This window comes from Cucurbitaria berberidis (genome assembly GCF_010015615.1).
Source record: "Cucurbitaria berberidis CBS 394.84 unplaced genomic scaffold K460scaffold_1, whole genome shotgun sequence".
Taxonomy (NCBI): Eukaryota; Fungi; Ascomycota; class Dothideomycetes; order Pleosporales; family Cucurbitariaceae; genus Cucurbitaria; species Cucurbitaria berberidis.
The window spans coordinates 3,650,712-3,678,455 of record NW_024468935.1 but is presented as its reverse complement, the minus strand read 5'-3'; the positions used below and the strand labels follow the sequence as shown (position 1 = coordinate 3,678,455).

The 27,744-nt window shown below is 54.2% G+C and overlaps 8 protein-coding genes across 8 annotated transcripts; 6 read left to right on the top strand and 2 right to left on the bottom strand.

Moving 5' to 3' along the window:
• Positions 1-644: 644 nt before the first annotated feature.
• Positions 645-7,457, bottom strand: K460DRAFT_373058 (uncharacterized protein; the record flags this gene model as incomplete). The annotated part of the gene is made up of 1 exon (XM_040934555.1): positions 645-7,457. The coding sequence occupies one exon, from the start codon at positions 7,455-7,457 to the stop codon at positions 645-647; it is 6,813 nt and encodes a 2,270-aa protein (XP_040793516.1).
• A 1,554-nt stretch (positions 7,458-9,011) lies between these two features.
• Positions 9,012-10,273, top strand: K460DRAFT_274945 (deoxyhypusine synthase; the record flags this gene model as incomplete). Its single annotated transcript, XM_040927999.1, has 2 exons — positions 9,012-9,230; positions 9,410-10,273. 2 exons carry the CDS (start codon positions 9,012-9,014, stop codon positions 10,271-10,273), a joined length of 1,083 nt encoding a protein of 360 aa, XP_040793515.1.
• Positions 10,274-10,962: 689 nt separating this feature from the next.
• K460DRAFT_400985 (uncharacterized protein) lies at positions 10,963-16,785 on the top strand (the record flags this gene model as incomplete). Its single annotated transcript, XM_040936378.1, has 4 exons — positions 10,963-11,487; positions 11,544-15,131; positions 15,183-15,294; positions 16,616-16,785. 4 exons carry the CDS (start codon positions 10,963-10,965, stop codon positions 16,783-16,785), a joined length of 4,395 nt encoding a protein of 1,464 aa, XP_040793514.1.
• Positions 16,786-17,258: 473 nt separating this feature from the next.
• K460DRAFT_328367 (major facilitator superfamily protein) lies at positions 17,259-19,485 on the top strand (the record flags this gene model as incomplete). Its single annotated transcript, XM_040930700.1, has 4 exons — positions 17,259-17,576; positions 17,618-18,283; positions 18,337-18,394; positions 18,447-19,485. 4 exons carry the CDS (start codon positions 17,259-17,261, stop codon positions 19,202-19,204), a joined length of 1,800 nt encoding a protein of 599 aa, XP_040793513.1. The 3' UTR covers positions 19,205-19,485.
• A 655-nt stretch (positions 19,486-20,140) lies between these two features.
• K460DRAFT_302543 (uncharacterized protein) lies at positions 20,141-21,873 on the top strand. The gene is made up of 3 exons (XM_040929908.1): positions 20,141-20,817; positions 20,876-21,201; positions 21,270-21,873. Exons 1-3 carry the CDS (start codon positions 20,309-20,311, stop codon positions 21,641-21,643), a joined length of 1,209 nt encoding a protein of 402 aa, XP_040793512.1. The 5' UTR covers positions 20,141-20,308; the 3' UTR covers positions 21,644-21,873.
• A 316-nt stretch (positions 21,874-22,189) lies between these two features.
• On the top strand, positions 22,190-23,070 carry K460DRAFT_412576 (uncharacterized protein; the record flags this gene model as incomplete). The annotated part of the gene is made up of 3 exons (XM_040937549.1): positions 22,190-22,272; positions 22,323-22,445; positions 22,518-23,070. The coding sequence occupies 3 exons, from the start codon at positions 22,190-22,192 to the stop codon at positions 23,068-23,070; spliced, it is 759 nt and encodes a 252-aa protein (XP_040793511.1).
• Positions 23,071-23,287: 217 nt separating this feature from the next.
• On the bottom strand, positions 23,288-26,550 carry K460DRAFT_269610 (GPI ethanolamine phosphate transferase 2; the record flags this gene model as incomplete). Its single annotated transcript, XM_040927586.1, has 10 exons — positions 23,288-23,384; positions 23,466-23,856; positions 23,913-24,020; positions 24,070-24,889; positions 24,964-25,056; positions 25,109-25,245; positions 25,293-25,675; positions 25,737-25,864; positions 25,924-26,227; positions 26,288-26,550. The coding sequence occupies 10 exons, from the start codon at positions 26,548-26,550 to the stop codon at positions 23,288-23,290; spliced, it is 2,724 nt and encodes a 907-aa protein (XP_040793510.1).
• Positions 26,551-26,645: 95 nt separating this feature from the next.
• On the top strand, positions 26,646-27,702 carry K460DRAFT_373053 (uncharacterized protein; the record flags this gene model as incomplete). The annotated part of the gene is made up of 3 exons (XM_040934554.1): positions 26,646-26,662; positions 26,823-27,336; positions 27,550-27,702. 3 exons carry the CDS (start codon positions 26,646-26,648, stop codon positions 27,700-27,702), a joined length of 684 nt encoding a protein of 227 aa, XP_040793509.1.
• Between the last annotated feature and the right edge of the window lie 42 nt (positions 27,703-27,744).

Genomic DNA, 27,744 nt, shown 5'->3' with positions numbered 1-27,744 from the left:
TGCCACGGTTACGGGCGGGTTACTGCTATTGGGGAAGATACGGGACAGGGAATATCGATGTCTTTTTTCCCTTCGTTTGGCGCGTGGCTTGCGTTTCACTCGTGGCTGTTCGGGTAACAAGGAATATATGATCAAAACAACAGTCCATAGCCATACCTACCTCTCCACCCACCACCACACACACTTGACCAAGACACAAGATACGCACTCACAGCACTCACAGCAAGAGAAGACAATGCATGATATTGCAACGTGATATTGTAAACTGATATCCCATCATACACGCATTCAAAACAAGCTACATATATATGATACACACACACACAAATGTGACAAGAACCCACCCGCGAGAAAGCGTAGACATCCACCCGCTCCAACACATCAGAGGGGAAAAACGTAACGTTCCCGGTGAAAGAGTCGTTCGGATAACGCCACGCTTATAATCATTGGCCCTTTCACCCACAAAAACCACCCACGCACAAGTGTTTCCTCTCCATTTCCCCAATCCAAATGCAGATGCAAAATGCAAAGCGCCCTCCCAGGACCCTTCCGAGCTAATAGAAAAAGCCCAAAGGGACATGCAGTCGGTCAATTGACAAAAGAAATGGATATGTTGTATTCGTTCCTCGTGGAAACACCCGATTTTATCGCTGCTGCCATCCCCTGTCCTGCGGATGCCGAGGCGCACTCGCCCAATCCATAATGCCCGGTCCGTTCGGAGGAGCTCTCTGTTCCTGACCAGATCGTGATGGTCCAGGTCCAGCACCCGGTGGTGGGCCCCTCATGTCCCTCCCTCTTAGCAAGCTATCCCTGAAATCTCGATTCTGCATCTCCCGCTCGCTTTCTCTCCGCAGGAAGTCGTCTCGGTTCAAGGCAGCTTGTTGCTGTACCTGCTCTTCGTGTATGCGTTCCGCGATGCCTCGATCGCGCGCAAAGGTTTGTGAGAATCGATGCGAGGCCTCTTCCGCAGGTCGTTGACCGTAAATAGAGATATTGCCAGCTCCAAGAGAGGAGTGGGGGGGATGCTGCAGAGGAGGAGGCTGTCCATTGTCCATTCTAGACAACGGAGTTTGCGACCGTTGAGATAGGTAGCCTCGATCCTGTTGTGGCTGATACCTCAGATCTTCGTGCATTGGACCTGCCGACCGTTGTGCAGGATTCGATAGTTGCTCACGCAAGTAGTCGGTCCTTTGAGATAGCTCGCGGCTAGTGTCGCGGTCCGAATTGCGAGACTCTAGGTCGCGATGAGGGTCTCGAGGATCACGCCCTCGATATGGGTCTGCCAGACTACTTGGGCCCCGAAGGTGCTGATGAACAGGCTGCTCATTCGGTGTTTGGGGGTTCGAATAAGAAAGGCTCGCGTTCTGGGCCTGAGAGAGCTCGTTCCGTCCTGATGTATCTCTTTGTTGCGCCAGATGACTGGTATGGATACGTGGACTGGGACGCATACCCATGGGACCAGAGGGTGGTGCACTACCTCCGGCGGGATCCACTTGAGCATAGGGGTTGGGCTGCAGAATCTGAGAGCCAGCAAGGGCTGCTTGCGATTGCTGTGCTGCAGTCGTGTTTGGGATACCATGACGAGGTCCACTAATACTCGGAGTGCGTGAATGCAGATGAGGCGAGTTGCCGTACCCGGCAAGGGGTGGCGGTGATGGGTTGTGCCGAGGGGCGTTGTGTTGAGCAAAGACAGAACGGTGGTTACCGAACATCCTGACGTCACCGAAGTTGGATTGTGAAGGAGGGAGTGACGCTGGCTGCTGGGCTTGACTTTGATTATGAAACTGCTGTCTTTGTTGCCAACTTTCGCGCAAGTTGGGCCTGCCTGCTGAAGCTTGTTCAACTGTCAAGTCAATCGGCCTATTGGACGCCGCACTGGGCAGCGAAGACTGTGGGGCATAAGACGGCCGAGTGTAGGCCGACTGACTAGTCATGGGTTCATCATATAGAGAACGTCTGGAAGAAGACGGGTATCCCTGCGCAGTCGAGGGAGGAGGGGGAGCAATCGACCCTGATGGCTGTGGCGTGGTGCTGTGCGGTGATGGTCCCCGATCGCTTGGTTTCTTGCGCCTAGGCTCTTCCGGACCATCGTCATTGAGTAGAGACATGAGGTTTGACTTTCTTGGCTCCGCAGCAGGCTTGGGGGCGGTAGGTGCTGGAGCAGTTTGCATGGGAGCCTGACTAAGCTGGGAATGAAGCTGATGTTGGAGATGCAGCTGTGACTGCTGTTGCGTTTGCGGAAGAATTGTAGATGATGGAGCGTTTCGTGGCTCCTCCTTTACTGGTGGAGTAAGGACCGAGGATCGAGGTGGCAACTGTTGCATGCTAGGAAGGCTGCTATGCCCTTGAGGATACACTTCCGACGGCGACTGACTGATTGGCTGAACCTGAGAAAGGTGGCGAGAATGTGAGTACGATAATGAGCGATGCTCGGGTGATCTCGCTGCAGAGTTTGAACGCACAGGGGGCATAAGTGGCGGTGCAGCCCCAGGAGCGAAGGGTCTGTGGTGATGCATCTCTTGAGATATCCGCCGAGCGTGCTGTTGTTGGTACCGGTGTTGAGCTTCTTGCTCCTGCTGGGCATCGGATCTGGCTATATTGTCCCGCTCTTGGTAGGTAAGACTGCGATAGATGGGCGATTGATGCTGCTCATGTGCGCGACTCTGCGAAGGCACATGTTGCTGCTGCATGGTCCTAGTAGGCGGTTGTTGAGCTGTTGTGGACTGCGATGGTGGCCGGTTCTCTAGACGAGGCGGTAAATCATCCGAAAAATAGCCAGCACGAGGCCCTAGGTGCGGCGGCTTGTGCTGGGACAAATTATGCTGATGATGATGGTGTTGCGGCTGCGGCTGCGATCGCTGTGGTGGAGCAGGAGGTGACTGCTGTTGTGGCAACGACGGTACAGACGCCAGACTAGTTTCCGGTAGAGAAGGATATGCAGATGCAGGTACCAAAGGCTTGCCCTGTGTAGGTGCCTGCGCGATGGTGGAGAACCTAGAGGATGGAGTTGCAGTGGGAGGTGACGTCTTCGGAAGCGGAAGCGCACCCAGAACTGGAGATTTGTGCTCAGGCGTAGGTGCGATCTGACGAATAGGCGCCGTCTGTGTGCTCTCATAGCGTCTCTTGGGTGCTGGAGTGGGTGTTGGCGGTGGTCCGAGATCATCGCCTCGCTCTCTCCGTACGTCTGCTTCCTTGGCCACTTGCTCAAGCTCCATTCTACCACCTTCGACCAGGCGGAGGTACTGATTCTTGATCATGGTATGCGTTTTCGTGCCCATGTGATTCGCAATTGCCAGCCAGTCCGTTCCAAAGTGTGCTACATTCTTGTCAAAGTCTTGCAGTTCCGAGACGGACCAGTAACTAGAAGGACCAGGTCGTGCACTGGCTTGAGTCTTTGGACGTTCCATCATACTAGGAGGCAGTCCTGGAAAGAGTTGGGGATCACCAGACAAGAGCATCTGATCCTCTATGAGACCTGCGTGGATAGGGAGGGGCATTTCACCCAGTGGTCGCTTGCCGAATTCGTCCTCCAGCTTGACGCCGAGACCCGCCCTTTCTTTTCGATCAATCTTGACTGGTGATCCAGCAGGCGCAGCCGCAAGGGGCAAGTTCTTCGCTTTCCGACCCAGCTTGTCCTTGGCCGCCTTCCCGCGCCTTGCAGCCTTTTCTTGGGTTCCATCAGCATCCGTCTGTCGGCGTGCGCGTCCTGGAGTGCCTGTTGCTGCGGTAGCATCAAACTCCGTCTCTGGCCCGCCAAAGGTTGGCGCTGCCGAACGTCGGGGTCGTCCAGTCTCTGTGACGGGTAAAGGGACTCCTTCTTCTCCAGGATTCTCAGGTCGGTCCATGTTAGCCATAGCTGCGCGATTACGTGCAACAGCACCGCCGCGCTTCCTAACCCCACCGCGTCTTCCTTTGAGTTTACCCTTGTATTCCCTGCCCCACTTGGTAGCGTAGTAGTGGTTGATGCAGTCTTTGTAGGTTCGCTCTGTCCCAACTTCTTTATACAGGACTTCTGCCAACTTGCCCCATTTCTTGGCATACTGATCTTTGTAGTTTTGGACCATGACGCGGTGCTCCTCTTCTGTGAAATCGTCCTCGGGTGGCTCATAATGGAACACAAAAATTCCTTGTCCAGGCTCGCGTTGGAAGTTGGTGTCGATGAATCGTCGCCGTTGGGCTTCCGACTCGGTAAGTTCCAAGGGAAGAGTGGCCTCCTTCTCTGGATCAGCCATGGCCTTTCTAGGTTCCTTCTCCCTTTTGCCCATGCGTTCCTCTTCAGCAGTCTTCAGAGACTCCTTGATGACTGCCTCGAGGTCCAGCTCGGTTGCCCATCGACTTGAATGACTTCTCCGGCCTGTGGGTGCTAATGAGCCATCCAGTAGCCCGGTCATTGCGGCACTTTGAATGTCGGGAGTGATCGCCTTCAACATGGGCTCAGCTGACGGTTGTCGTTCCTGGTCATCCTGTTCACGCTCATCATCCCACGAACGAATAGACAGCCGCCATTGCTTGTACGCAGTAGCATATTGCTGCAGTATCTCCTCGGTGCTTAGCTGCGGCTCGATACTCTTGCGTAGCTTATCACGCATGGCAAGCATAATGGAATCAGACAAGCTTGGTCGATCTTGGCCAATGTCAGACAAAGGCGTTGGCGGACCGGAGCCTAGATAGGGTAGAGTGCTGAGATCAGGAAGCGTTTCTTGATCTAAAGAGGTCTCGCGTCGCAGACGAAGTGCCATTGTCGCTGGTGCTGTTGACTTTTCTTCCTTCTCCCCCATCTCGACGTCCTCCAGATCCTCTGCTCTTGGCGTTGGGAGTTCGGCTGTAACACTCTCTACAGGAGGGTGGTCCTGAGGCGGATCTGACGTCTCTTGGATTAAAGGAGAGGTTACTTCATCAGCAGATCTTGGTTCAAGCAGCCCCTGGGGCAAATGATCCACGGTCAAACATGACAGCAGTATAATCTCTTGCAGGGGACTGGTAGCACGCAAGTGTGGAGCACTCAAATCGATGCGCTTGGCCTCCAAGCGCGCTCTTTCGCGATTGTACTTTGCTTCAGACTCGGCAAAGTCATCCTCGTCAAGGTCAACATCGTCGTCCGAGTCTTGTAATGCTTCTGGAGCCGATGATGCGACCGACATGGGTGGTCTAACCAAGCCTGGAGATGCCTCTGCCATGACCACGTCCGAGTGTCGCCGTGTTTCGAGTGGAGTCGGCTTGGGTGAGGGCGCCAAGGGCCGCTCTGCGGACACAGCACGTTCCCTTGGCCTTTCCGAGGTAGCTACTACCCTTGAGAAGGACGGAGACACCGACTTGGCTTGGTGTGACTGGGGCATTTGAGAAGTAGGTGCATTGTTCTCAAGCCTAGGCGCTTTTGGAGCTGTGCCGAATGCTCGTTCGCGGTCTTCGTGCGGGAACTCTCGCTTGCTAGGAACTGTTGGTCGGTTGGGGATGAGACCTGGCCGTACCCATTGCATGCTTTTGGGACCTCCACCCATGGGCACTCGTGGACTGGGAAAACTGGGTCGGTCTGACGGAGGATACATTGGAGGTGGTCGAGGAGCCATTGGTGCCCTATCTGCCTTTGGACCCGTGGGTATGTTGGCTGGCAAGCTTTTGGGCGATGTGTTGATCAAAGAGGCACCTCCGATGCCACTGCGCTGGCCGGCCAGTGTGGTAGGCAACGTACTTGGGGACGCATCTCTTGGGTCATACTGCGGAAGCTGGGCTCTGGAGAAAGATGGCGACGCATTGGCACGGTGTACTGCCTGTGGAGCTACCGGGGGTACACGCTGCCTGGGTGCCGGGCCCTGAGGAGGGGACTTGGCTGGAGCTGTTGGAACAGGTTGAGGAGGGGTTGTGAGAGGGGCTACATTTGCAGGCGTGGATGAGACGTGGGGGGCGACTGGCGGCTTGGGGGCTACACTATTTGATCCTGGAACATCGGTGACCTGAGTAGGTACTAGAGAAGGAGGTATTGAGGGAGGTTCCATACGCAGAGGCGCGGCAAACCCTGCCCTATTAGTATTGTTATCTTGACCGAGTGCCTCTCCAGAAAGACGATCTGGTAATCTCTCGGCTTTTGGTCCTGTGGGCGGCGCAATGGAGAGACCAGGAGGGATGCTGGCCTTTGGTGCTGTTGGAATGACGGGTGCTGTGACTGGTGGAGCGGGTGCGGCAGAAGCTGAGGGTGTGGGCAGAGCAGGTTTCGACGGTGGCGGTGGCAGTGGCGCTGGAGTAGTAGGAACTGGTTTGGCGGTCTCGGGTATAGGAGGAGCCCTCCAGACATTAGATCCTCCGAAGGCCGGAATAGAAGCAGGAGGCGACGAAGCGCGTGGGGCATACCTTTCTCTGGACGCTTCTGCGCGGCTTGCGAGCAGGGCTTCGTCCTTGCCAGGTTCCCGACGGGGATCCTTGGCGGATAGAGGGTCAATAGCAAGAGAGGAGCGTCGCGAGTACGTGTCTGCCTGTGAACCTAGCCGGTCCGACGGAGAAGCGTGATGCGACGAATGGGGGGTTGGCCCTGTAGGTGTTCCTGGAACATGTCTCGAGTCCGATGGGCCCGATGCACCGCGGTGCGTGTCAAGCGTGCGCAGTCCAGGCTTGGTCGCACCGGCTGGGCCAATGTAGGAGTCGTATTCTCTGGGCATAAATCTCCGATCATCGCGGTCTCTTCTGTCAAACTCGCGATCGTCTCGCACGTCTCTTTCACGACGTCCAAGCGGCGAGCGGCTTCGTGGGCGATAGGAGCGTTCGATGGGTGGGCGGTCACGTGGATCATGGTGTCTGTCTCGATCATCGGGATGAAAGTTGCGCCCACGGGCGACAAAGCCACCTCCTCGTCCTCGTCCGATGGCGCCGCCGCCGCGATACGAAGATCCCGTGCCGAGGGGCGGAGGATCAGAGTAGGTGGATGCCACCAAAGGCGGACCACCGTCGCGTGAGTTGCGTCGTGCTGGGCGGTTGACGTCTAGGTCCCGGGGCGCAAAGTCTCTCTGGTCGCGAGCGTCTCGAGTGTCTCGAATGGGCGATCGGCGTGGTGGTGGAGTGGGTCGTCGGTCTCCTCGTCGATCGAAATCACGATCTCGGTCACGGTCAGCCCTCCAGGAATTATGGGAATTGTGCGAAGGGGCTGCAGATCCGCTGCTCAAAGGCGGCGCATCCCGCAAGGAAGTAGCCTCACCCCGTCCTGCGAAACCTCTTCCGCGTCCATCACGTGGGGCCAAAGGCGCGCCCGACAGTGGTCCTGCAGCTGGGCCACGTGGCGCGTCAGCTAGCGACTTGGGCCCGCGGGGGGTCTCTCTGGGAGGGAATCCGCCGGCATCTGCACTGGGTCTGATGTTTTCGTTACCCCTTGGGGGGTATCCGCCGCCAAAGGTGGAAGGTCTGCGGTCTCGGTAGGGCGGCGAGCGGTCGCGGGGGTATCTGTTGTTGTCCGGATAGCGCGAGGCGGACATGTTGGCTCTTTCTTGGTTCAATTGGATCCTGCGACTGCGGCATGGGCGCTGTTAGGTCTGGAGCAAGATGATGGAGCGAGGTGGAGCGAGGTGGTGAGGAATTTCAGTGAATCGCCGGGTCCAGGGTTGTAGGGCCGCGAATTCGGGATATGCGGGGAAATTGCAGAGACGAACAGGCCAGGCCAGAAGCTATGGAAAGGATTCTTGTGGAGAGGGCGTAGTGGTGCTCGGCAGGATGCGATTCGGGGTTGATGGTCGACGGGCAGGACGTTGTTCATCCAGGTCTGACGTAGTCACAGGGTGCGCGTCAAATGGCGGTTGGTGTCTGGAGTGGTGGCAGCTAACGAGGTGCCTAGGATTGGGGGTCTGTGCGTTGGGGAGCTAGGAAATAGGAAAAGCGCCCGCCCGTGGGAGGTACAGCCGGTTTTACACCACGATCCGCGGTGGAACCAGGCGCAGGCTCGGCGCTCGGAGCTGAGATTCGATCTGCTTTTGTCGTCCCTGTGACGGCCAGGCAGGCAGGGCCAAAGAGAGTCGCGTCGAGGTGCTGTCGTCGCAGGCAGAGGCGAACTGTGGGGGAGCTGGCGGCGTGCAGCAGGCCACAAAGGCGAATAAGACGATGGGATAGAAGGGGATAGGATGGGATGGAATGCGATGGGATGCGATGGGTGGAGAGAGGGCTGTTGCTGCACCCGGTTGACGTGGCGCTGCTGGGTTGCTTTGTGAAGAAGGGCGTGGCCACGTGAGCGGGCTTCGTGCGGGAGTCGATGATGGGCAAAGGACTATCGGAGGTGAAGGAGCGCAGTGGTGGCCGGGAGGGCGCTGGTGCGCACTGGCAGCATGGTGTCGTCGCAAAAGGGCCGCTGGTGGTGCAAGGAGAGGGTGGAGTGGTGGTGATGGGGAGGGAACGTCGAAGACGAGACGAGAACGAGAGAGAGAGAGAGAGCGCACTGACACACACACACACACACACACACTCACACCCACCCACACACACACTAAGACGACGACGACGGCTCTGCCTGCACGCAAGGTCGGAAAATGGACGCCCCTCACGAGCCCCCCGGCTCCCAGCTGCGAGATGGAACGGGCTAGAGGCCTTTTCTTGCCAGGCTGAGAGGCAGGGCGCGTGTGATTGGACGCCCAATTGAAGATTGGCAGCCCCCAGGGGTCTTTGGTAGACCAGTGTCAGGTTGCCTTTAGGGCTCCACACACAGCACAGCCGTCGGACGACAAGTGCCTAGAGACGCCGACAGCACGAAGCCTCTCATGCCGGCTGGAGGCTTGTGTGTGTGTGGTGACGGGCGTCATCGTCTGCGTCTCGTCTCGTCTCGTCTCGTCTTCTGGCTGCGAGCCCTTTGAGCGATCGTCCCGCTCGCCTGCTACGCGCTAGCAGGGGTCATGCTTGTCTTGGCGGCAGTGTGGGGGCAGGCGCGCCCTTGAAAATCTGCAGCTGCCATGCACGCACTCAGCTCAGTGGCAGAATATACAACATACAACTAGAATAAAGACGACGCTGTTGGCATTCTGCTGACAATCCCTTGAACAAGCGTCATGTCCACCACCAGCCACACGGCAGCTCCGTCCGGTGCCACTGATGCCGTGCTGAAGCCGTCTGACCCTGTCCCTGACGGCGCTCGACAAGTGCAGGGCGTCGACTTCAACCACTATGCAGCGCGCAGCATCACCGTCGAGGAGCTCATGGCCGGCTATGCGCACATGGGCTTCCAGGCCACGTCTGTCGCCGAAGCCGTGCGCATCGTCAACGACATGGTCAGCACTCTCCCATCCCTTCCATCTATCTCTATCTGGTCGCCAATATTGAACGGGGGTGCGGCGGTTGCGTGCGGAGAGACAGGCTGGCAACCGTGCGCAGCGGTCCCGAACCGTGTGAACCATTTAGCCTGATTCAGCAGCACGACCAGTTGGTGTTTCCAGCTAACCCGTGACAGCGCGCATGGCGCGACGCTGAAACTGGCGACAAGACGACCATCTTCCTGGGATACACGTCGAATCTGATCTCGTCGGGCCTGCGCGAGACGCTGCGCTATCTCGTCGAGCACAGGCACGTCGCGGCCATTGTCACGACCGCAGGCGGCGTCGAAGAGGACTTTATCAAGTGCCTGGCGCCCACGTACCTGGGCGCCTTCTCCACCCCCGGCGCCGGCCTGCGCCAAAAGGGCATGAACCGCATCGGCAACCTCGTGGTGCCCAACAGCAACTACTGCGCCTTTGAGGACTGGGTCGTGCCCATACTCGACCAGATGCTGGCAGAGCAAGAAGCCAGCAAGACGACCGACGACCCGCTGCACTGGACCCCGAGCAAGGTCATCCACCGTCTGGGCAGGGAGATCAACGACGAGCGCTCCGTCTACTACTGGGCGTGGAAGAACGACATCCCCGTCTTCTGCCCAGCGCTGACCGACGGCAGTCTCGGCGACATGCTGTACTTCCACACGTTCAAGTCGTCGCCCGAGCAGCTGCGCATCGACATTGTCGAGGACATTCGCAGGATCAACACCATCGCCGTCCGCGCAAAGCGGACAGGCATGATCGTCCTGGGGGGAGGCATCGTCAAGCATCACATCGCCAACGCCAACCTCATGCGCAACGGGGCCGAGAGCGCCGTCTACATCAACACGGCGCAGGAGTTTGACGGCAGTGACGCGGGCGCCCGGCCAGACGAGGCCGTCAGCTGGGGGAAGATCAAGCTGGACGGGGACAGTGTCAAGGTCTATGCCGAGGCGACGGTCGTGTTTCCACTCATTGTAGCCGCAACGTTTGCCAGAGTGCCCAAGACGGGAGAGGAATCATGATGGAGCAGCGTTGGTGGCTGTGGATGCAGGGGAGGGGAAGGGCCCACCTACTACTACTACTACTACTACTGTCCGCGCTAGTCCCAAGGCGGCGTTAGCGAGACTTCAGCCTAGCCTGGCGCGCATCTCTCGCAATCGATAAGACGCCAACGCTGAGCTCCAGCATGACGATGGGACTATGCGCGGCAGCCTGAGACGATGAGTCAAAGGGGAATGGATATAGGGAGGGATAGTGGGTGGCTATGAAAGGGCGGACGTGTGCTCTGCCAGCTCTGCCTTCAGAAAGCGGAATAGCGCAGCGCGGGGGCCCGGACAGCTGATACCTAGCTTTACCGCCTCATTCTGTGCTCCCTCTACATGCATCATGGTGCCGAATGCTGGTAGGCTGCCACCGGATAACATAACACAAGCCTTAAGCCCAGCACGCCCGTACCTGGGCCTTGGTTGTGCATTTCTTGTCTCTTCCACCACGTCGTTTCACGCCCTGGGACGTCCATCTTGTTCTTTGTCATTAACTATCCAGCGATAACGCTGCCAGCGCGCGTCTTTCCAAGAGCTCAACAGCAATAGCAGCAGCTGTAGCCGACGACCCTGCAGCCTCGTGCATATATCCACAGCCTCCTCTCACTTAGCATCTACCTTCTTGTACTTTTACCTCCATCACATGCGCCTCCCCCCACAACGCAGCCATGAGTGTCAGCGTGGAGCAACCACTGCACTTTAGCCAACAGCCATCCTCGCCCTCCTTCTCGAGCCCTCCGCAGTCGCCAAACCACCTGCTCCATGCGCAGGCTGCTGCTTCTCCCCCGACTCCGCCGTCACCGCCATCACCGCCAGCCGACGTAGACATGAGCTCCTCTGTAACCACATTCCCCCCTCCCAGCCAGCGGCACGACCGGGAGGATGCAGAGATGCAGGATGGCCTAGGTTTGACAAACGGACATGCAGAGGAAACCCCAACGCCTCCCAGCAATCACGAGCCAACAGCCACCTCCGTCGCCGTCGAGGTTGCAGCGGTAGACAACGACGACGACGCAATGGACACAGCACCCGACGTTGACTCCGAGCTGCTGCTCGCGAATAGCTCACTCACTCCAAATGATGCCTCTATCATTACGCCAACCTCGCCAACCTCGCCTGCCGCGAATGGAGATACTCAAGTGGAGCCTGGCAGTGTCGAGCCAGCTCCGCCAGCAGCACATGTAGATGACTCGGTAAGTCAACGACAGCATAATGCATGTACCCAGGACAGCTGCTAAAGTGTAAACAGACACAGACAGAAAATGTCCCCCCAATCGACCCTCCTCCACCCACCGATCCCAACCTACAGCCTCCACCGCCCCCACCGCCCGCCGAACCCGCTCGTTCCGATTCCGACTCCTCAGACGACGACGATGGCGTTCAGCCATGGCACCCCATACAAGAAGACACTTCGTCGCCCGACGAGGCTGAGCTCAAGGAAATCGACGAGTCGACCGAGCATAGCGCCCTCGACCACGAGTACTGGGAGAGCAAGGCCTTTCTGCCCCTGGAGGAGCCAGAGTACACCGCCGGCGAGACTGGCCGTATTCATTGGTCCATTGATGCTTATAACGGGACACGCGAGAAGCCCAATCGAGACATTGTCATGAAGAGCGAGCCTGTTACGATTGGAGGACACCAGTGGCAGATCAAGTTCTATCCCAAGGGGAACGACTCCGACTATCTCAGTGTCTATCTCGAGTGTCTAAGTGTCGCAAAGCCAAAAAAGGATGGCACTGACGAGCAGAGTGAGGACGCGTCAAAAGAGGAAGACAAGGAAAACGACAAGGAAGAGCCCAAAGAGGAGGATGCCATGGTGACGGAGGAAAAGGCGCCAGCAGATACCTCGGCTCCACCTGCACCAGCTGAACCCCAACACGCGCCTCTGCCGCTTCTAGGGTCAAAGACCATCCCAAAGCGGAAATGTGTAGCTGCTCAGGTATCCGTCGTGCTGTACAACCCTACAGAGCCGCGTGTCAATTACTCAAGAACGGCTCTACATCGATTCTGTAACGGGTCGCCCGATTGGGGCTGGACGCGATTCCACGGACCCTATTACGACATTCCTCATCGCATGCGAGGCCAGCGCCAAGCCCTACTTCGAGACGATAAGCTTGCATTCACTGCGTACGTGCGCATCATCGAGGATGAAACCGACTGCCTATGGGAGCATCACAGCCGGGATAACCCCTGGGATAGCTTTGCCATGACTGGTTTGCAGGGTCTCATGCTCGGCGAAGACGCTAGTGCACCTGGCGGCAACATGATATCCGCAGTTGCATCATGGATGCTGTTCAAGCCTTTCCGCAATCTTCTGTACAGCATCCAAGTAGCCGACCCCGAGCAAGAGCCCTTTGTTCGCCCGAAACCTCTCGTCAGCGCTCTGCAAAAGGTTTTGTATATGCTCCGGACACAGGTAGATCCTGGTGCTGGCTCAGTCGCTTTGGACGACGTATTAGATGCTTTGGAGTGGTACGGTATTCACGAGCGCCTTGACAAGCTCGACGTCGTCGAAGTCTGGGAAGTTCTGCGCTCCAAACTCGAGGAAGAGCTGCAAGATACACCCCATTCTGCTACCTTGAAGGATATGTGTGGACCAAAGCGCGACTACAGCGTTGGCACCCCCAGCTATCGGGTGCCTGTGGTAGGCGTCGAAACTATGCAAGAGGCCGTCAACAAGTCAACAGATTTTACAGTGCCTGGGCAACCCCTTCCACAACTGCTAACCATAGAGTTGGAGCGCCAGGACTTTGACCTGAAGACCCGCTCGTATGTCAAGGTACTAAACAAAGTCACTTTGGACGATCGGATAGCCATTGGCAACACACCTTATACTCTGTATGGATTTGTGGTTCACAAGCAGACCCTTCAGTCGTACGTCTACCAGCCGATTCTCCGGCCAGAAGGCCCAGGATCTAGGTGGTATAGCTACTCGGATAGCAAAGACGAGAACCAGGTCAAGTGCCTAACCAAACGACAAGCACTCGATGCGCATCAAGGGAAGCCTGGCACGGGGCAGGTCATTGGTAACGATGCAGTGGCATACATTGCAATGTACGTACGCGATGATAGCGCACAGGCGGCTTTCGTGTCAGACGCCGAATCTGAGCAATGGGAGGTTCCCGAGTGGATCAAGAATGAGGTGGAGAAGAGCAAGACGTCGAATCTTCTGCCGCCAATGCCACCGCCACCCGTCGAAGGACCGGCAGCTGAAAGTGACAAGGATGAGCAACCAGAACAAGAGGCAAAGATGCTCGAGTTCCAGGTCGTTGATTCTAGAACCTTTGCACAACACGAAGGCCCCGGTTTGTTCGACGCCTATGATCCCAAGTGGCAAAGTGGAAACTCGGAACTGATCTTCACCATCACACTTTCCAGTAAAGACGGATGCAAAGAGATCCGCGAAAAGCTGGCCAGCGTCCTCAACGACATACAAGACCCGCGACAGGTTAAGTTTTGGTTTCTAGATCCCATTCGAGGATCTTCCGATCGTCCAAACCTTCTAGGAACGGGAAAGATAGAGTTCTCCAGCGGCGGCTACGATCGCTACACAGATATGAAAGACTGGAATCTGGAGGAGTCGCCCTTCCCGTGTCGGAGGATCTGGGTCCACGTTGTCGACTTCAATACCCTTCCTGAGCTCCCGGAAGTAGACGAAAAGAAAGAGGCAGAAATGACTGATGTTCCTCAAGCCCAGACTCCACTGGAGGACATCCAGGTGGAGGCGAGCAATGATACACCGCAGGCGAACCTGGCACCTCCAGAAGTACCGCCACAGTCGGAAGATACGCCGATGAGCGAACCTGAGGAGCCTGTAGCTGCGCCGGTTGCACCGCCTGCACTGGAACTTGAAGCCCCGCGCGTTACAGAGACCGTAGGGGTTGATGACGCTGCAATGGTGGAGACGGAGCCCACCCCAGCGTCTGACCCACTTCTGAGCACCCCAGCGCCCGGTGATACAGAGATGGGTGGCACTCAAGAGGACATACTGCCGCCACCGCCACCGCCAGTCGATATCCCGATTGAGCCTGTACAACCACCTCCACCAGATGAGATATATTTCTTCCTCAAAGTCTGGAATGCGGAGAAGCAGGCGCTCGAATCAAAAGGCTCACACATTGCCCTCAAATCTGTTAGGGTGGACGAGACTGTCGTGACACTTCTTGGCCTACCAATCGAAGACAAGAAAAAGATCGACATGTGGGAAGAGGAGGAACTGACGGCAACTCGCCTCATCAAGCATCGTCGCACATTTTCCCAAGTTGACCTGCATAACAGTGCCATCGTCATCGTAGCCCTACCTCTGACTGCCGACCAGCGCACCGCGCTCGCTACCCGCGCGGCTTTTGCTGATCCTCAATCGTACCTTGGATTCCGCGCCTTTGCCCGCAACTTTCCGCATAAACTCAACGGTCACTTCACCTACAGCTATTTCTCCTCGCAACACTTCAAAGGCGAAGTGAAGAACGGCCAGCGCCACGGCCACGGCAACATGATCTACCACTCTGGTGCCACCTATTCGGGTTCATTCCGCCTCGGCCAGCGCCACGGACACGGCCTCTACACGTTTCAAAACGGAGACACATATGACGGCGACTGGGTCGACAACCAGCAGCACGGCAGTGGCACGTTTGTCGAAGCCGCGACTGGCAATACGTACGTTGGCGGTTGGAAGCAGGATAAAAAGTTTGGCGAGGGTGTGACGCATTGGAAGAATGCGCAAGAGGCGGAGCGCATGTGTCGCATTTGCTGGGATGAGCCGGCTGAGGCTGCCTTCTATGACTGTGGGCATGTCGTCGCGTGCTTGACTTGTGCGCGGGAGGTGCAGAGTTGCCCGGTATGTCGGAAGAGGGTCCTGAGTGCCATGAAGCTTTACTACGTTGCGTAGTTTGAGATTGTTATGAGCATGGAGGAGGAAAGAGGAGTTTTAGAGGGACTGGAAGGGAGGTGGATTCTGGATGACGATGCAATTTGCAAATCGGCATATAAGGGGAGTATGGGTAGGCGTTGCGGCCATTGGCGCCTCGCTGTCTTTTTTTTCTTTTTACCCTTTCTTCTTATACCTATAATCCCTTTAGCTGGATTCAAGAAAGTGACAATGGCGTTTACTTTGTAATTTTGCTTTACTTTTCCGTCCCTCCTTAGCATGGCGCTCAAGGTGTCCTTTTCTGTTCTTGTCTGTGTCTGTCTGTTCGACGACCACGACCACGACGAACGAAGCCCTCAAACTGTAACTTACTTGAATCTCACTTTACTTCTTCCTCTACACCTTTTGGGTCTTTGTTTTGATCGGTTTACTTGGCTTGTACTACTATTCCGTTCTAACGATTTGGAGTTTAGTGCATCAAATCAATATCTGGTATCGTCCACGCTTACTTGGCCGGTTTTTTGCACTTCATGCTGGTGAAGGCGCCGTAGAAACCGGGGATTGGCCCAAACATGAAAGTGTGGGGGTTCGGTCGTTGCACTGCAATCTTTAGCGTCAAGGACCGTCCTGTCATGCCCTTGTTGCTTAGACGGGGTTTCTCAGCCTCGTTGCTGTGACCAGTTCTAATGAACCTACCTTTGACGGACCCATGCACTACAATTTCTACTACTATCGACGAGCCGTCGTTAGCCTTCTAACAGCGTTAGTGATGATAGTGTCCAGTTCACATACTTGGCTCTAGCCTGTCCGAGTGCATCTTTCCATAGTATGTCACGCAGTGGTCTTCGGCCCATCTATATAGAGTATAAGCTACCATACAACCTCTCCTCTCTAGCTTAGCACAACACGATACGATTCCACATCATCTATATCCGATCCAGTGACACGACTTGTACGTCGGTGCTGCTTGAATGTGTGTCGCATCCCCGCGTGCACAGCGTTGCAGAGCGCCGTTGGAGCCGAGAGGATTGCCGTCGTTTAGTCGCGCCTTGGACTAGCATCCTTCGCGCTCGCGAGACGTGCGACTCGGTTGCTGATGTCCTTGGCATTCCGCTCGAGCGGTAACGTGGTTGCTGGTCAAAGAAAATCTACCATACGCAGAGTCCACCGTTATCCACAATACATTCGAAGCCAACGCAGAAACTTCGGTTGGGAAGTCTTTGATTCGATTGTTATCGCGTTCAGAAGAAGAGAAAGAAGCGGACAGATTGTAGCCTAGACACTTCTAGACCTACGGCTTACACCCGGGTAATACCATAATGAAGAGAAGAGGATCATGGACCGAGCAAGGTGGTATCAAGAGGGGACATTTGACAGAGGAAAAGCGAAATTTTCTCCCATTTCTTCTCGGAGGAACCGAATCTAATAAGATGCCAAGCTCATGCGTCGCCTAGCCCGGCTCGGCAATGTGTATATCCACAGTCTGGTTGAAAGCTTACTGATGCTTATTCGGCTCCTTGAGGAAGATGATTTGGATGCCTCGTTGGCGGTAGTGAGCATGCAGAGGCCGCTCGCTGGTTCTGCCCAGGAACTCCCCACAAACCCAACAGAACATGGCGATTAGAGGATAAACTAACATCATACGGATAAATCAAACCGAAAGAAAACCTACTCAGTGCCCTACAAGAGCTATGGGCGCACATGGTACTTACCGTCGTCTGAGAGTGGACCCTGAAAGGTGGGACCCTGAAGGCGTGGTGGGCTCATCTGATAATTTGACAGGGAGCGGATCAAGAAAAGTCGGCCTCTCCACTTCCCACGCTACAATTTCCAGCCAGTCGCAAAAGATTCGGCATCTCAATCCGGTGCTAGTTCCCCGACTCGATGTGTTACTGGGGCGTAAGTTGACCTTTACGGGCAGTCGGCTGCAACCAAGCTTGAAATTTCCGCATCCGGAACAAAATTTCGTTTTCAGCGGGGCGCTTGGCACCCAGCATCTAATCTGATCGATCACCTATATATTACCCAACGCTGATCCACTGTCATGCGGTGTTGTTTCAGCATTCCAGCCCTTGTTCTCCTTGTGCTACCTTCATCATGTCAGACATTGACGAGAAAGCTGCCCCTTCACCGGCTCACAGCGACCATGAGCTGGACAAGAGACCCCTTATTGGCGCCAAATCCCCTGGTGTCGTTAGGATCGAGGCCATTTCAGCGCACATCACCTTTACGAACCGCATCTTCATCTTCTTTGGACTCTTTCTGATCGCCTATGCTTATGGATTGGATGGCACCCTACGCGGCACGTACCAGCCCCAGGCTACGTCGAGTATGGGCGGCCATTCGCTCTTGGCCACCATCAATGTCGTCCGCGCTGTCATCGCCGCTGTTGCTCAGGTAAATTATACATCTCAAGTTGGGTTTGACGATCTCAAGTGCTGATTCAATCCTTGTAGCCTACCGCTGCCAAAATTGCCGACGTCTTCGGCCGTGTCGAGTTGACCCTCGTCTCCGTCTTCTTCTACGTCCTCGGCACGATCATCGAGGCGTCCTGCAAGAACATTTCTGGATTCGCGGCTGGTGCCGTCTTCTACCAGATTGGATACACCTCCATTATTCTGCTCGTCGAAGTCATCATTGCTGATACTACTTCCCTGAGATCACGTCTCTTTTTCTCCTACATCCCAGCAGCCCCGTTCATCATCAACACCTGGGTCAGCGGCGATGTCGCATCCGCAGTCCTAGGCACCACAACGTGGCGCTGGGGAATTGGCATGTGGTGCCTCATCTACCCGATCTGCGCTCTTCCGCTCATTATCTCACTTTGGTGGGTAGGTCGAAAGGCAAGGAAGTCGGGTGCTCTTGCCGCTTACAAATCTCCGTATCAGCGTCTTGGTGGCCTTCAACTTGTCAAGTCGATCTTCTGGCAAATGGACGTTCCAGGCATTGTCCTCGTTATCATCGTATTTGGTTTCATCCTTACGCCGCTTACAATCGCTGGAGGTGTTGTTACTCATTGGGGTAAAGCCAAGATTATCGCTCCGCTCGTCATTGGCATCTGCTTCATCCCAGTTTGGGTTTTATGGGAAATGAAGGCTCCTCACCCCATGGTTCCTTTCCATGTAAGTTACCATGCATTGCGCTGTACTAGTAGCAAGACGCTAACTCTCTCCAGCTTCTCAAGGACCGCGGCGTTTGGGGAGCACTTGGTATTGCGACCTTCTTGAACTTTGGTAAGCATCAACTCATCCTCGTCACACGGTCACAGCAACTAACGCCATGCAGCGTGGACATGCCAAGGAGATTATTTGTACTCCGTACTTATTGTCGCTTTCAACGAGAGCGTCAAGTCTGCGACGCGCATCTCATCGCTTTACAGCTTCTGTTCCGTCATCACTGGTCTCCTTCTCGGCCTAGTCGTTTATAAGGTCCGTCGCCTGAAACCTTTCATCCTCTTCGGTACCTGCCTCTTCATGGTCGCGTTCGGCCTCCTCATCCACTTCCGTGGCGGTGCCGCCAGAACCTCCCATTCCGGCATTATTGGTGCCCAAATCCTCCTCGGTATCGCAGGTGGCTTCTTCCCCTACGTTACCCAAGCAAGCATCCAGGCCGCAACCAAGCACGAGCACGTTGCCGCCATTACAGGAATCTACCTCGCATGCTACAACGTTGGCTCTGCGCTGGGAAACACCGTCTCAGGTGCCATATGGTCACAAGTCGTCCCTCGCGAACTCGAGCGCCGGCTCGGCAATGCTACCCTGGCCACTCAGTGGTACGGCAGCCCGCTTGATCTCGTCCCACTGTTCCCACCTGGTACAGCGGAGCGCGACGCTGCCATAGACGCCTATAAGCACGTGCAGCGCTTACTATGTATCACTGGTATCTGCCTGTGCGCGGTGCTCATTTTCTTTGCATGCTTCCTCAGGGATCCCAGGCTTCCGGACACTCAATCCCTGCCCGAAGCCGAGACCGGTCTTCAAAGCACTGCTGAAGTATCCAATGGCGAGAAGAAGAAGAGGACCTTGGCTTTCTGGAAGAAGTAAGCCATGTTTTTGTTTGATATCCCAAAAACTGTTCGAACTTTTATGAACGGGTTGACGAATATTGAAACGGAGTCTGGGCTATCTAGAGCTTTCGTACGATGTTTGGAAACTCTTTTTTCCTTCACGGTAACGATAGAAGGAAGCTATGACATATACGTCGCAATGATGTTGCAAGCTGTAAAGGTCTATGCTATAGCAAAAAATAGGCCTAGTGCCTTTATATACTCTGGGTTATTGCGCCCTCTTATTCTTAATTTCTAATACACTGTACGATTACTATCAATCTTCTCTATTGGCTTTTGACCGCATCATGTTGAGCTATCTGACTTCCTTGCCATGGCTGCGAGTGCTTAACTATCTGATCTATATCGTGCCGGGCTAGTACCATGGTTAAATCCGAGCACGCTAAAACTGCAACAACACCCTTCGCCCTCTACGCATCTTCTCCCTCTTCATCCCAAGAATATTATCTCGACGTGTCATTACGCCGTACAAGCACTCGTGACCTTGCATGGCCGGCCTCCTGTCACAAATCCCGATGTTTCAGCAGCAAAACGAGGTTATCGTGGATCGGCGCAACTGTTTCAAGACCTAATAAACAACCTTTGCGAGTTGGTAGACCCGCGATCATCGCGGTGTAGCATCATGGGTTCTTTTTCAGAATCTGTTCCATTATTCGCCCATTTTTCGAGAGTGGCTCGCCGGTCTCTCTCAACTTCGGATAGATTACCCTACTTTGTTGTTTTACCCTCCATATCAGATGATAAAACAATTCTCTCAAATGGTTATAATCATGGCCATCTCATGTTCTGCTCCTACTTCAAGCAGCCGGTCACCGCTTTTCCATCTTACGCGAGAAGCTGGTCTTTCGGCAACGTGCTCCCAACGCGTGCACTTTCACCGACAACCCCAGTCCTTCACTCTGCTGCGGATTCACCTATGCGTGCCTAGTACCGCGACAGCAACCTTTGGAGAGCTCCCAATCTCACCAGGCTGGCGCACGGACTTCGCTCGCGACTTATTATCGGGACGGCTGCCTGCATCTCGATCAAATCCGCACCACTTACCCACAACAACAGCAACCCAAACATTCGACCAGCGAAAATGGCGCCCTCAACTCGCCTGCAATCTCAGCCAGAAATGCGTGTCAATTACGCTCCAACTACTAGTCGAACAGGTACACGCGGTAATCCCATTCTTCTCGAAGAGGCGCCCCCCGAAGCAGCTGCTCGTCGCCCGCTAGGCCAGATTATCCAGACTGCCCGAAAATCCACGACCCGCGTTGAGGCGGGGGGCGTTGCCAAACCCAAAGCGGAGCCAAAGAAAGCTGTCGAGGTAGCGTCAAAGTCCAAGGGAAGGGAACACGCGCGGCAAGAGTGCTCTATCTGCGCTACAACGAAGACCATGGCTCGATCTTTCAAGGTGCTAAAGATTGAGGATGCATGTGAGCACCTTCAGGGCATCTGCTACGCGTGTATCCAGAAGATGCTCAAAGCCAAGGTGGTGGAGCGACAGCTCACCGAGGCAGAGCTAGCTTGCCCGTTTCCGGACTGCGATCATGTTCTTGACTACATGGCATTGAAGATGACGGTCACCAAGGCGGCATTCGAACAGTAACACTCACCCCCGTCCGCTCTCATGTGCGACCAAAAAGACTGATAACGTAAACAGATACGACACAGCCCTCGCCAAGCGTCTTCTCTCCGCCGATGAATTCTACATCGCCTGTCTCTCCCGGAAGTGCGGCATGTACTTTTCCATAGAGGGTTGCAAGAGCGATAAGCGCGGCAAGCAGAAGATCGCATGCCCATATTGCGAGTACGAAATTTGTTCCAAGTGCAACCGTCCCTGGAAGTCTCATGGTACCGATGGCTGCAACAAGGCCAAGGAGAAGGAAGACAGGGCATCTGAGAAGATGGTCAAGGCTCTTGGTGCGAAGCCTTGCCCACAATGTGGCTTGAACATTCAGAAGAATGGTGGCTGTGACCACATGACTTGTAAGTTTTCTAACAGTCCGACTCTTAAGACTTGAAAGCGTGGAGATATGCTAACTGTACGCTCACAGGTCAGCACTGCCGCCAACACTTCTGCTGGCAATGCCTAGTCCTATATTCCAACAACTTCCAACATGCCGAAGGCTGCATTCATGGCCAGGTCAACGTCGCCGCCGACCCTAGGAACTGGGCTGCCGATAACCTCAACGGCGCGCAGATGAACCATCTGATCCACCAGGCTCATGCACGCCTCACCAACATGGCTCTGAACCCACCAGCACCTCTTCCCGCTCCTGCGTGGGCCCCTGCCGCGCCGCCTCAGCCAGTCCCTGATGCTGCTCCTCGCCTAAACATGCAACTGCTGCGTGCTCAAGCTCCGATCCAATTCCACGCTAGAATCTTCAACTTCTTGGGATTTGGGGGTGGTAATGGCGGCGACCTATGAGTAAGGTGACGGTAGGATTTGTCCCAAGTTCCCTTGGCTTGGATTCGAATCATTACGCTGAGTAGGATAAGTTGCTAGGGAGCGATGAAAGGATATGACGATTTCACGGCGTGCGGCCTTCATGAATTTTGATAATGACGATATTGGTCCATGTAGCTACTAAAGATGATTACACTGTACGAAGACGTGTCTGTCATATAGTATAGTAGTACATGAGATACCTAGACCTTCTCTAGAAATAAATGCCTTAATTTCTGCATTTTTGACAATGTGCTTCGTGATTTTTGGTAGCTATGACCAATGCACATGTCTCCTTTGGGTAACCGACGATGTCGGTCACTTCCGCAGACAGGCGCAGGTGAGAAAGTACATTACAAACGGAAAGAAACCGCGATGCAGGCAACAGAAAGAACTCATCAACACCAATTGCACAAACAAGGCGAAGCTCTTCCAAGGTTCGGACTTCTCCACTCAACTCGCCACGCATTGCTATTAGCGCTCAGCATCACTACGTAACAATATTATTTTACCATCACAGCTTCCACTATGAGCGAAGGAGACTGGATAGATATCGAGAGTCCAGACTCACAAGCGATTGAATCCTCATCCGGCGAAGAAGCAAGGGGACTGTACAAAACATATAAGTGCATCCGGTGATCTTCCGCTAATTGTCTCTTAGTTCGGAGGCCAATACAGTCAGCACTCAAGATGACCAAGATCCCGAGATTCCTCTGGACCACGAAGATGACGAGACTCTACGATTGGATCGTAAACTGTCGGCCGAGGAAGTTCAACGCAAAGCGTATGTCATGACCTCACTCACTGCTTGATCTACGCCCATCATTTATCTACACCGTCTCTAACACATCTCCAGATCCAGCCCTGAAATCCATCACAGCGCCTTGTCCTCCGGTTTCGACCACATGACGCTCGACGAACTCGAAACCAATAAGCCGCCCGCTCCGCCCCCCGAACCAACACACCAAGCCCACTTCCCTAACCAATATCAACACGAACCAGGACACGGCCGCCACTCCTCGCCCCAAGCCCCCGAATTACCAGATTTGCACGCTGCCGGCGACGAGCGCAGCCTCAACGTGCGCAACCCCGTCTCCGACACATGGCGCGAAGACGCCTACGAAAAGCTGGACCGCAGCGAGGTAACGAAGATGAGCGACATCGAGGCGAAGCAGGATCGGTGGAAGTGCGAGAACTGCGGGGTGCTCAATGAGAGGGGAAGGGGAGTGTGTAAGAAATGTGGGGACCGGATTGAGATGCCTGAACATCGGTATCATGCGAGGGGGGATGGGGAGATGGGCGTAAGGTGGAATGCGATGGGGATACAGTTTCATAAGCTTAAGCGAGATGGGAAAAAAAAGGTCGAGGAGGGAGAGTCGGCGACGGGAGAGAGAGCTGAGGAGGCATGACGAGGGTTGTTGGGAAGGCGATGCAGGGGAAAGTAACGCAACGATGAGATGTTCAGACGGGGACTGTTGATAGAAAGGAGACCTGGAGATATTGATAGTCTGTAGATCAGAACTGTCGGAAAACTGAATGGGCCTGGCGTTCTCGTTAGCATTATCACAGCATCGACATGTTATATACATGGCGTATCTTACATATATACTAATTCCCTCTGACAATTCACCACGTACCCAGCCACCACGCCAACCCCCCCAGCCAGACTGTAACACCCAAATGCCATGCGACTCCCCACGCCATCGCAAACAGAAACTTGGGACTAAACACCGTCCAAATGAAGAGATGTTGTCTCAACATCGTACAAGCCGCCATAACACTCGCCAACATCACCCCCGTCCACAGCGTCAGCAGTGCCACATGTCTTCCCCACTCCTTGCCATCCCTCCTGCTCTCCCTACCCTTCTCTTCCTTCCTCGCCAGCTCATTGAGATACTCGCGTTCCTTCGTAACCCAGTCTGCAACGTGGAGCTCAGAAGTTTCAATGTAGCGTTGTGTTGAGCCGTGAGAACCTAGCAGGAGGATGCTGGCGAGGGACCAGTACACGGGGCCTGCCCAGTTTGAGAGAAAAACGAGGGCGCCGACAGCAGTGATGTTGTAGCCTGAGATGCCATTGTAAGAGTTTGACAGATCGATGGAGGATATGGCGTTGCTGTTGCCGAGGGCGAAGAAGGAGGTTTGCGTTAGGAGGAGAGTTGTTGTTGTAACGGCTGCAGGGGAGAGGTTGAGAAGTCCTAGTTATGGCGTGAGCAAAATAGAAGATTCGGGGCTAAGGTGAATGGTGACTTACTCAGGAAGAAGAATTGAAGTCTGAAGAGGAGGTAGAGGGGTATATTCTGGGCTTTCGTTTGGGTGATGAGGAAAAGTGCCATCAGGTCGAAGAATGCCACCGCGAGAGCTGCGTTTCGTTAGCCACTTCTTTTCTATCGTTGATCGACGACACTTACCGCCGTTACCTTCTTGCCTCGTCGCTACTCTCTTCTTAGATCGTTGCCACTCTGCAAAAGCAATCCAAATTCCACTGAGCGCGAGGCCGCCAAACACCATCTGGGCGAGGCCAACGATATTTAGCGTCTCCACCGACTCCATCATGCCTCCCGTAATACCAGCTGTCAGCTCTGGAGCATCTTTGGCCGTGAACGCAAGCTTGAAAACAAACGCTGTTCCGACAAGGGGCACTACAGCAACTGTTCCAATCATACGGTGATGATCCGTCGACTCAATCTCAGCATTCTGAACGTTCTGCAGATTGTCAAAGGTCGCGATAGAGCGAGCAACATGTCTTGCGATGCGAATCATAATATCCATATACGTAGCGCCGATGAGAGCCCATAGCACGAAGGAGTTATTGCCGTGGAAGATACCACTATTGACAATGTCATCAGCTCCTGCGTACTTCTGCCCGGTCTGATTCCACCGTCTGATCACTCGGTGTACGACAAGCGCCATGATCGCAGGATGGAAGAACCATTTGTCGTACCACTCCTTTCGCAGGTTGCTGAGGAGTAGAAGAATGTACCAGCCTGAGGTAGCCCAGTACCAGAAGTTGTGCTCTTCCTCGACATAGGAAGATGCAAACATAAGGGCCGCATAGAGAACTAGCGTAAGCGCGTAGTAGATGCCAGCTGGCGTGATAGGCCTGAACGAAGGAAGTGTAAGGTAGCTTAGAGCGCAGACGAGAATAGCTAGACCAGTTCCAAAGACCAGACGGGAGACGTCGTAGTTGGATGCGGTACTAGACATGGTGTCTTGAGCCTCGTGCATGAACTGAAATCGTTAGCGTAACTTCGAAGTAATAGACTCTCGTCCTAGGTTTTAGAAGACAGAGCCAATGAACTCACTTTGTAGATGTGCTCAAATTCATCGTTGTTTCCCATTGCGTTCACGACTCGCTGCCAGAGACATGCCAAGTTCTGACCATCCGTGAGATGCGTCTCCTATGGCCTGTCAGCATTATCACACTTCCGAGATCCCATAAATACGCACATTTAGTGAGAAGCACTCGAACCCCATTTCGCCAGTCTCCAACACCTCATCAGTAAACTTCAAGCTCGTATACGTCGCTTCAACGATCTTCTTCATCTGCTTCGCATTCCGATAAAGGAGCTGGACCCGATTTGGCGCTACCTGCTATTAGACTCCCTTTCATAGTAGATCCTAGCAAACTTACTTTCATCCCAAAAGCCCAGGAACTCCGTCAAAAATACACCCAAGTTATTTCTAGGTACCGGGAACCCCAACAAACCCGCGAGCGTAGGCGCAATATCACTTTGCTCGACCATCCTATAGTATTCAAACTCGTTTCCTCTTGATGGCTTGATTGGACTTTCTTTTATTGTATTTTGGGTGACTTTGGAGAGCTTAGGACTCATGAACACAAGTGCAGGAGACGTCTCGCCGGGCGACGATCCGCCGTGATTACCCCCTTCGTTCATGCCGTGATCGCCGCAGAGAACGAAAAGGGTATTGGCGAGGTGATCTTCGTTTTCGATTGCGGAGTAGATGCTCTGGACCATGTTGTCCATTTCTTTCTGTTTGGGGATCATATTGGGGCTACTACGGCGTTAGCATCGGTTCTTATTTCATATACGGGCAACATGGGGAGGAACGTAACCTCTTAGGACCAGCCTTATGCCCGATATGATCCAATCCCAGGTAATGCATAATCATGGCATTCCAATCACTGTTTAGCAACTCGTTGGGAACATGCCTTGTCACATTATTATCAACCTCCGTGAAGTCCTGCGCATATCGATCAACATTGTATTACTCCTATGTACAGCAGGATGAAAAGCACTGACCGAAACAAAGAAACTGCTCGTCCCATCTGCCCGATCGAAGAAGTCTGGAAACAGCTTCAACCACGTATCATCGCCGTACATGACCAGCTTCCCCTTTCCATTGTCAAACTGCTTTGCTTTGATTTGCGCAAGCCATGTGTCTTGCGTTGCGAGCGTGGAAGTAGTGTCCGACTCCGCAAAGTTCAGGATCACATCTAAGAACGAGGGTATGGAGCCTGTTGTTATAGCTTTCACGCGTGGCATGGTGATGGTAGGGGAGGTAGCGTGGGCGGTGAATGGCAGGGCGGTGCCGTCTCGGATGAGGCTGGATAGTTGTCAGCTTCAGCACGTTCCAATACGCGTCTTTTTTCTAGAGTGTATATACCTCTGTACAAAGCTCATCCCGCTCTCTTCGCCGAAGACGAAATCGCTCCTCAGTGCATCAACAACCATGAAAATCACCTTGTCGAATGGTGCGGCAGGTGGTTTCTGCCAATCATCTCCTAGTATGCGATTCCATCCTAGCTCTTCATACTCTGCCAGCCCTGGCATGAAAGGCTTATACGGGAAGAAGCCTGTCGCGAAGATCAGGATCGAGACTGGGATCAGGAGGTTCGCGACCGTGAGGAGGACCGTTCGGGTAGCCATTGTGACTTTAGACCTGCTGATTAGTTCAAAAGAGAATTTCAAGAAGTCTCATAACGGGCGACATTCAGAGCAGACAGATGAACTGGGCGACCAGCATGGTGTTGCTTGAGACGCGACGTGGAAGCTTCAAACCCAGGGTCCAAACTCTAACCCCGAACTCGCTTAGGGGACGCCATCAGAGCCAATGACATCACTACACTCGACTTCACCTCGGGACATCAGCTTAGCTTTGCATACGAACAACCCATGTTTCAGACACCATTGGGATCTAGGACTTTGACAGGAACGTGTCTATTTAAACACCCAGCCGTTAGACAGCTTCTACCACGCTACCGCGCTATTCGCTCCACCACCAGGACTACAGAAAGCAGACAAGCTTTCGAAAAGCAGCTTGTCGGATATATCCAGCATCAGGACACGTCACGCATCCCAAGTTCGCCATCTCCAAACTGTAGCATGGCTTTCCTTCTCCCAGGTCTGCGCCGAGGGCTCATGCTCTCCACCCCGTTGATCCTCAGCACTCCCCTCCTTGCCTACCAATACCGACACCGTCAGCGCATCCTTTGTGACGGGCCTGATCCATTGACTAAGATCACCAAAGATCTCACAAAAAACTACACTTCAGAAGCTCAAACACCTATCCTCACTCAATCTGGTGCTGCGAATCCGCGAGCGATACGGCAGATCAGTATGGGGAGTATTCTGGGGGTGATTGGGGGGTTGGGGATAAGTGTTTTTAGTAAGCCGTTGGCAATCCTGATTGGGTTGGGCATATTCGTTCTACAGGTACGTTTGACTTTTAATCTGCCTCAGCTGTCTGGACTTGAGCATAGAAAGGAAACTTGGAGTCAAAGGCTCAACCCCGTCGTGTAATCATGACTTATTCCATGGGATATCTGTGGGTCTACGCAAGACATGCTCGTCACCGTCTATGTTAAGAGAAGAAGAAAATTATGAAAGACGCGAGAGACACATTGAGAGCATGCTGACAGGATGTAGTTCGTCGAATCCCGAGGCATCCACATCATCCCCTATTCGTATATGCAACGCCGATTTAAATCCACGAACGTTCGTTCCCTAGTACGGGACAATGTAGCCTTCAAGCTATCCTTCGGATTGACCTTCGCGCTGGCAGCGTTTGCGGAGTTTTGATTTATGACATGGATGGCGTGGACAGGCCTGGGCGAAAAGAGG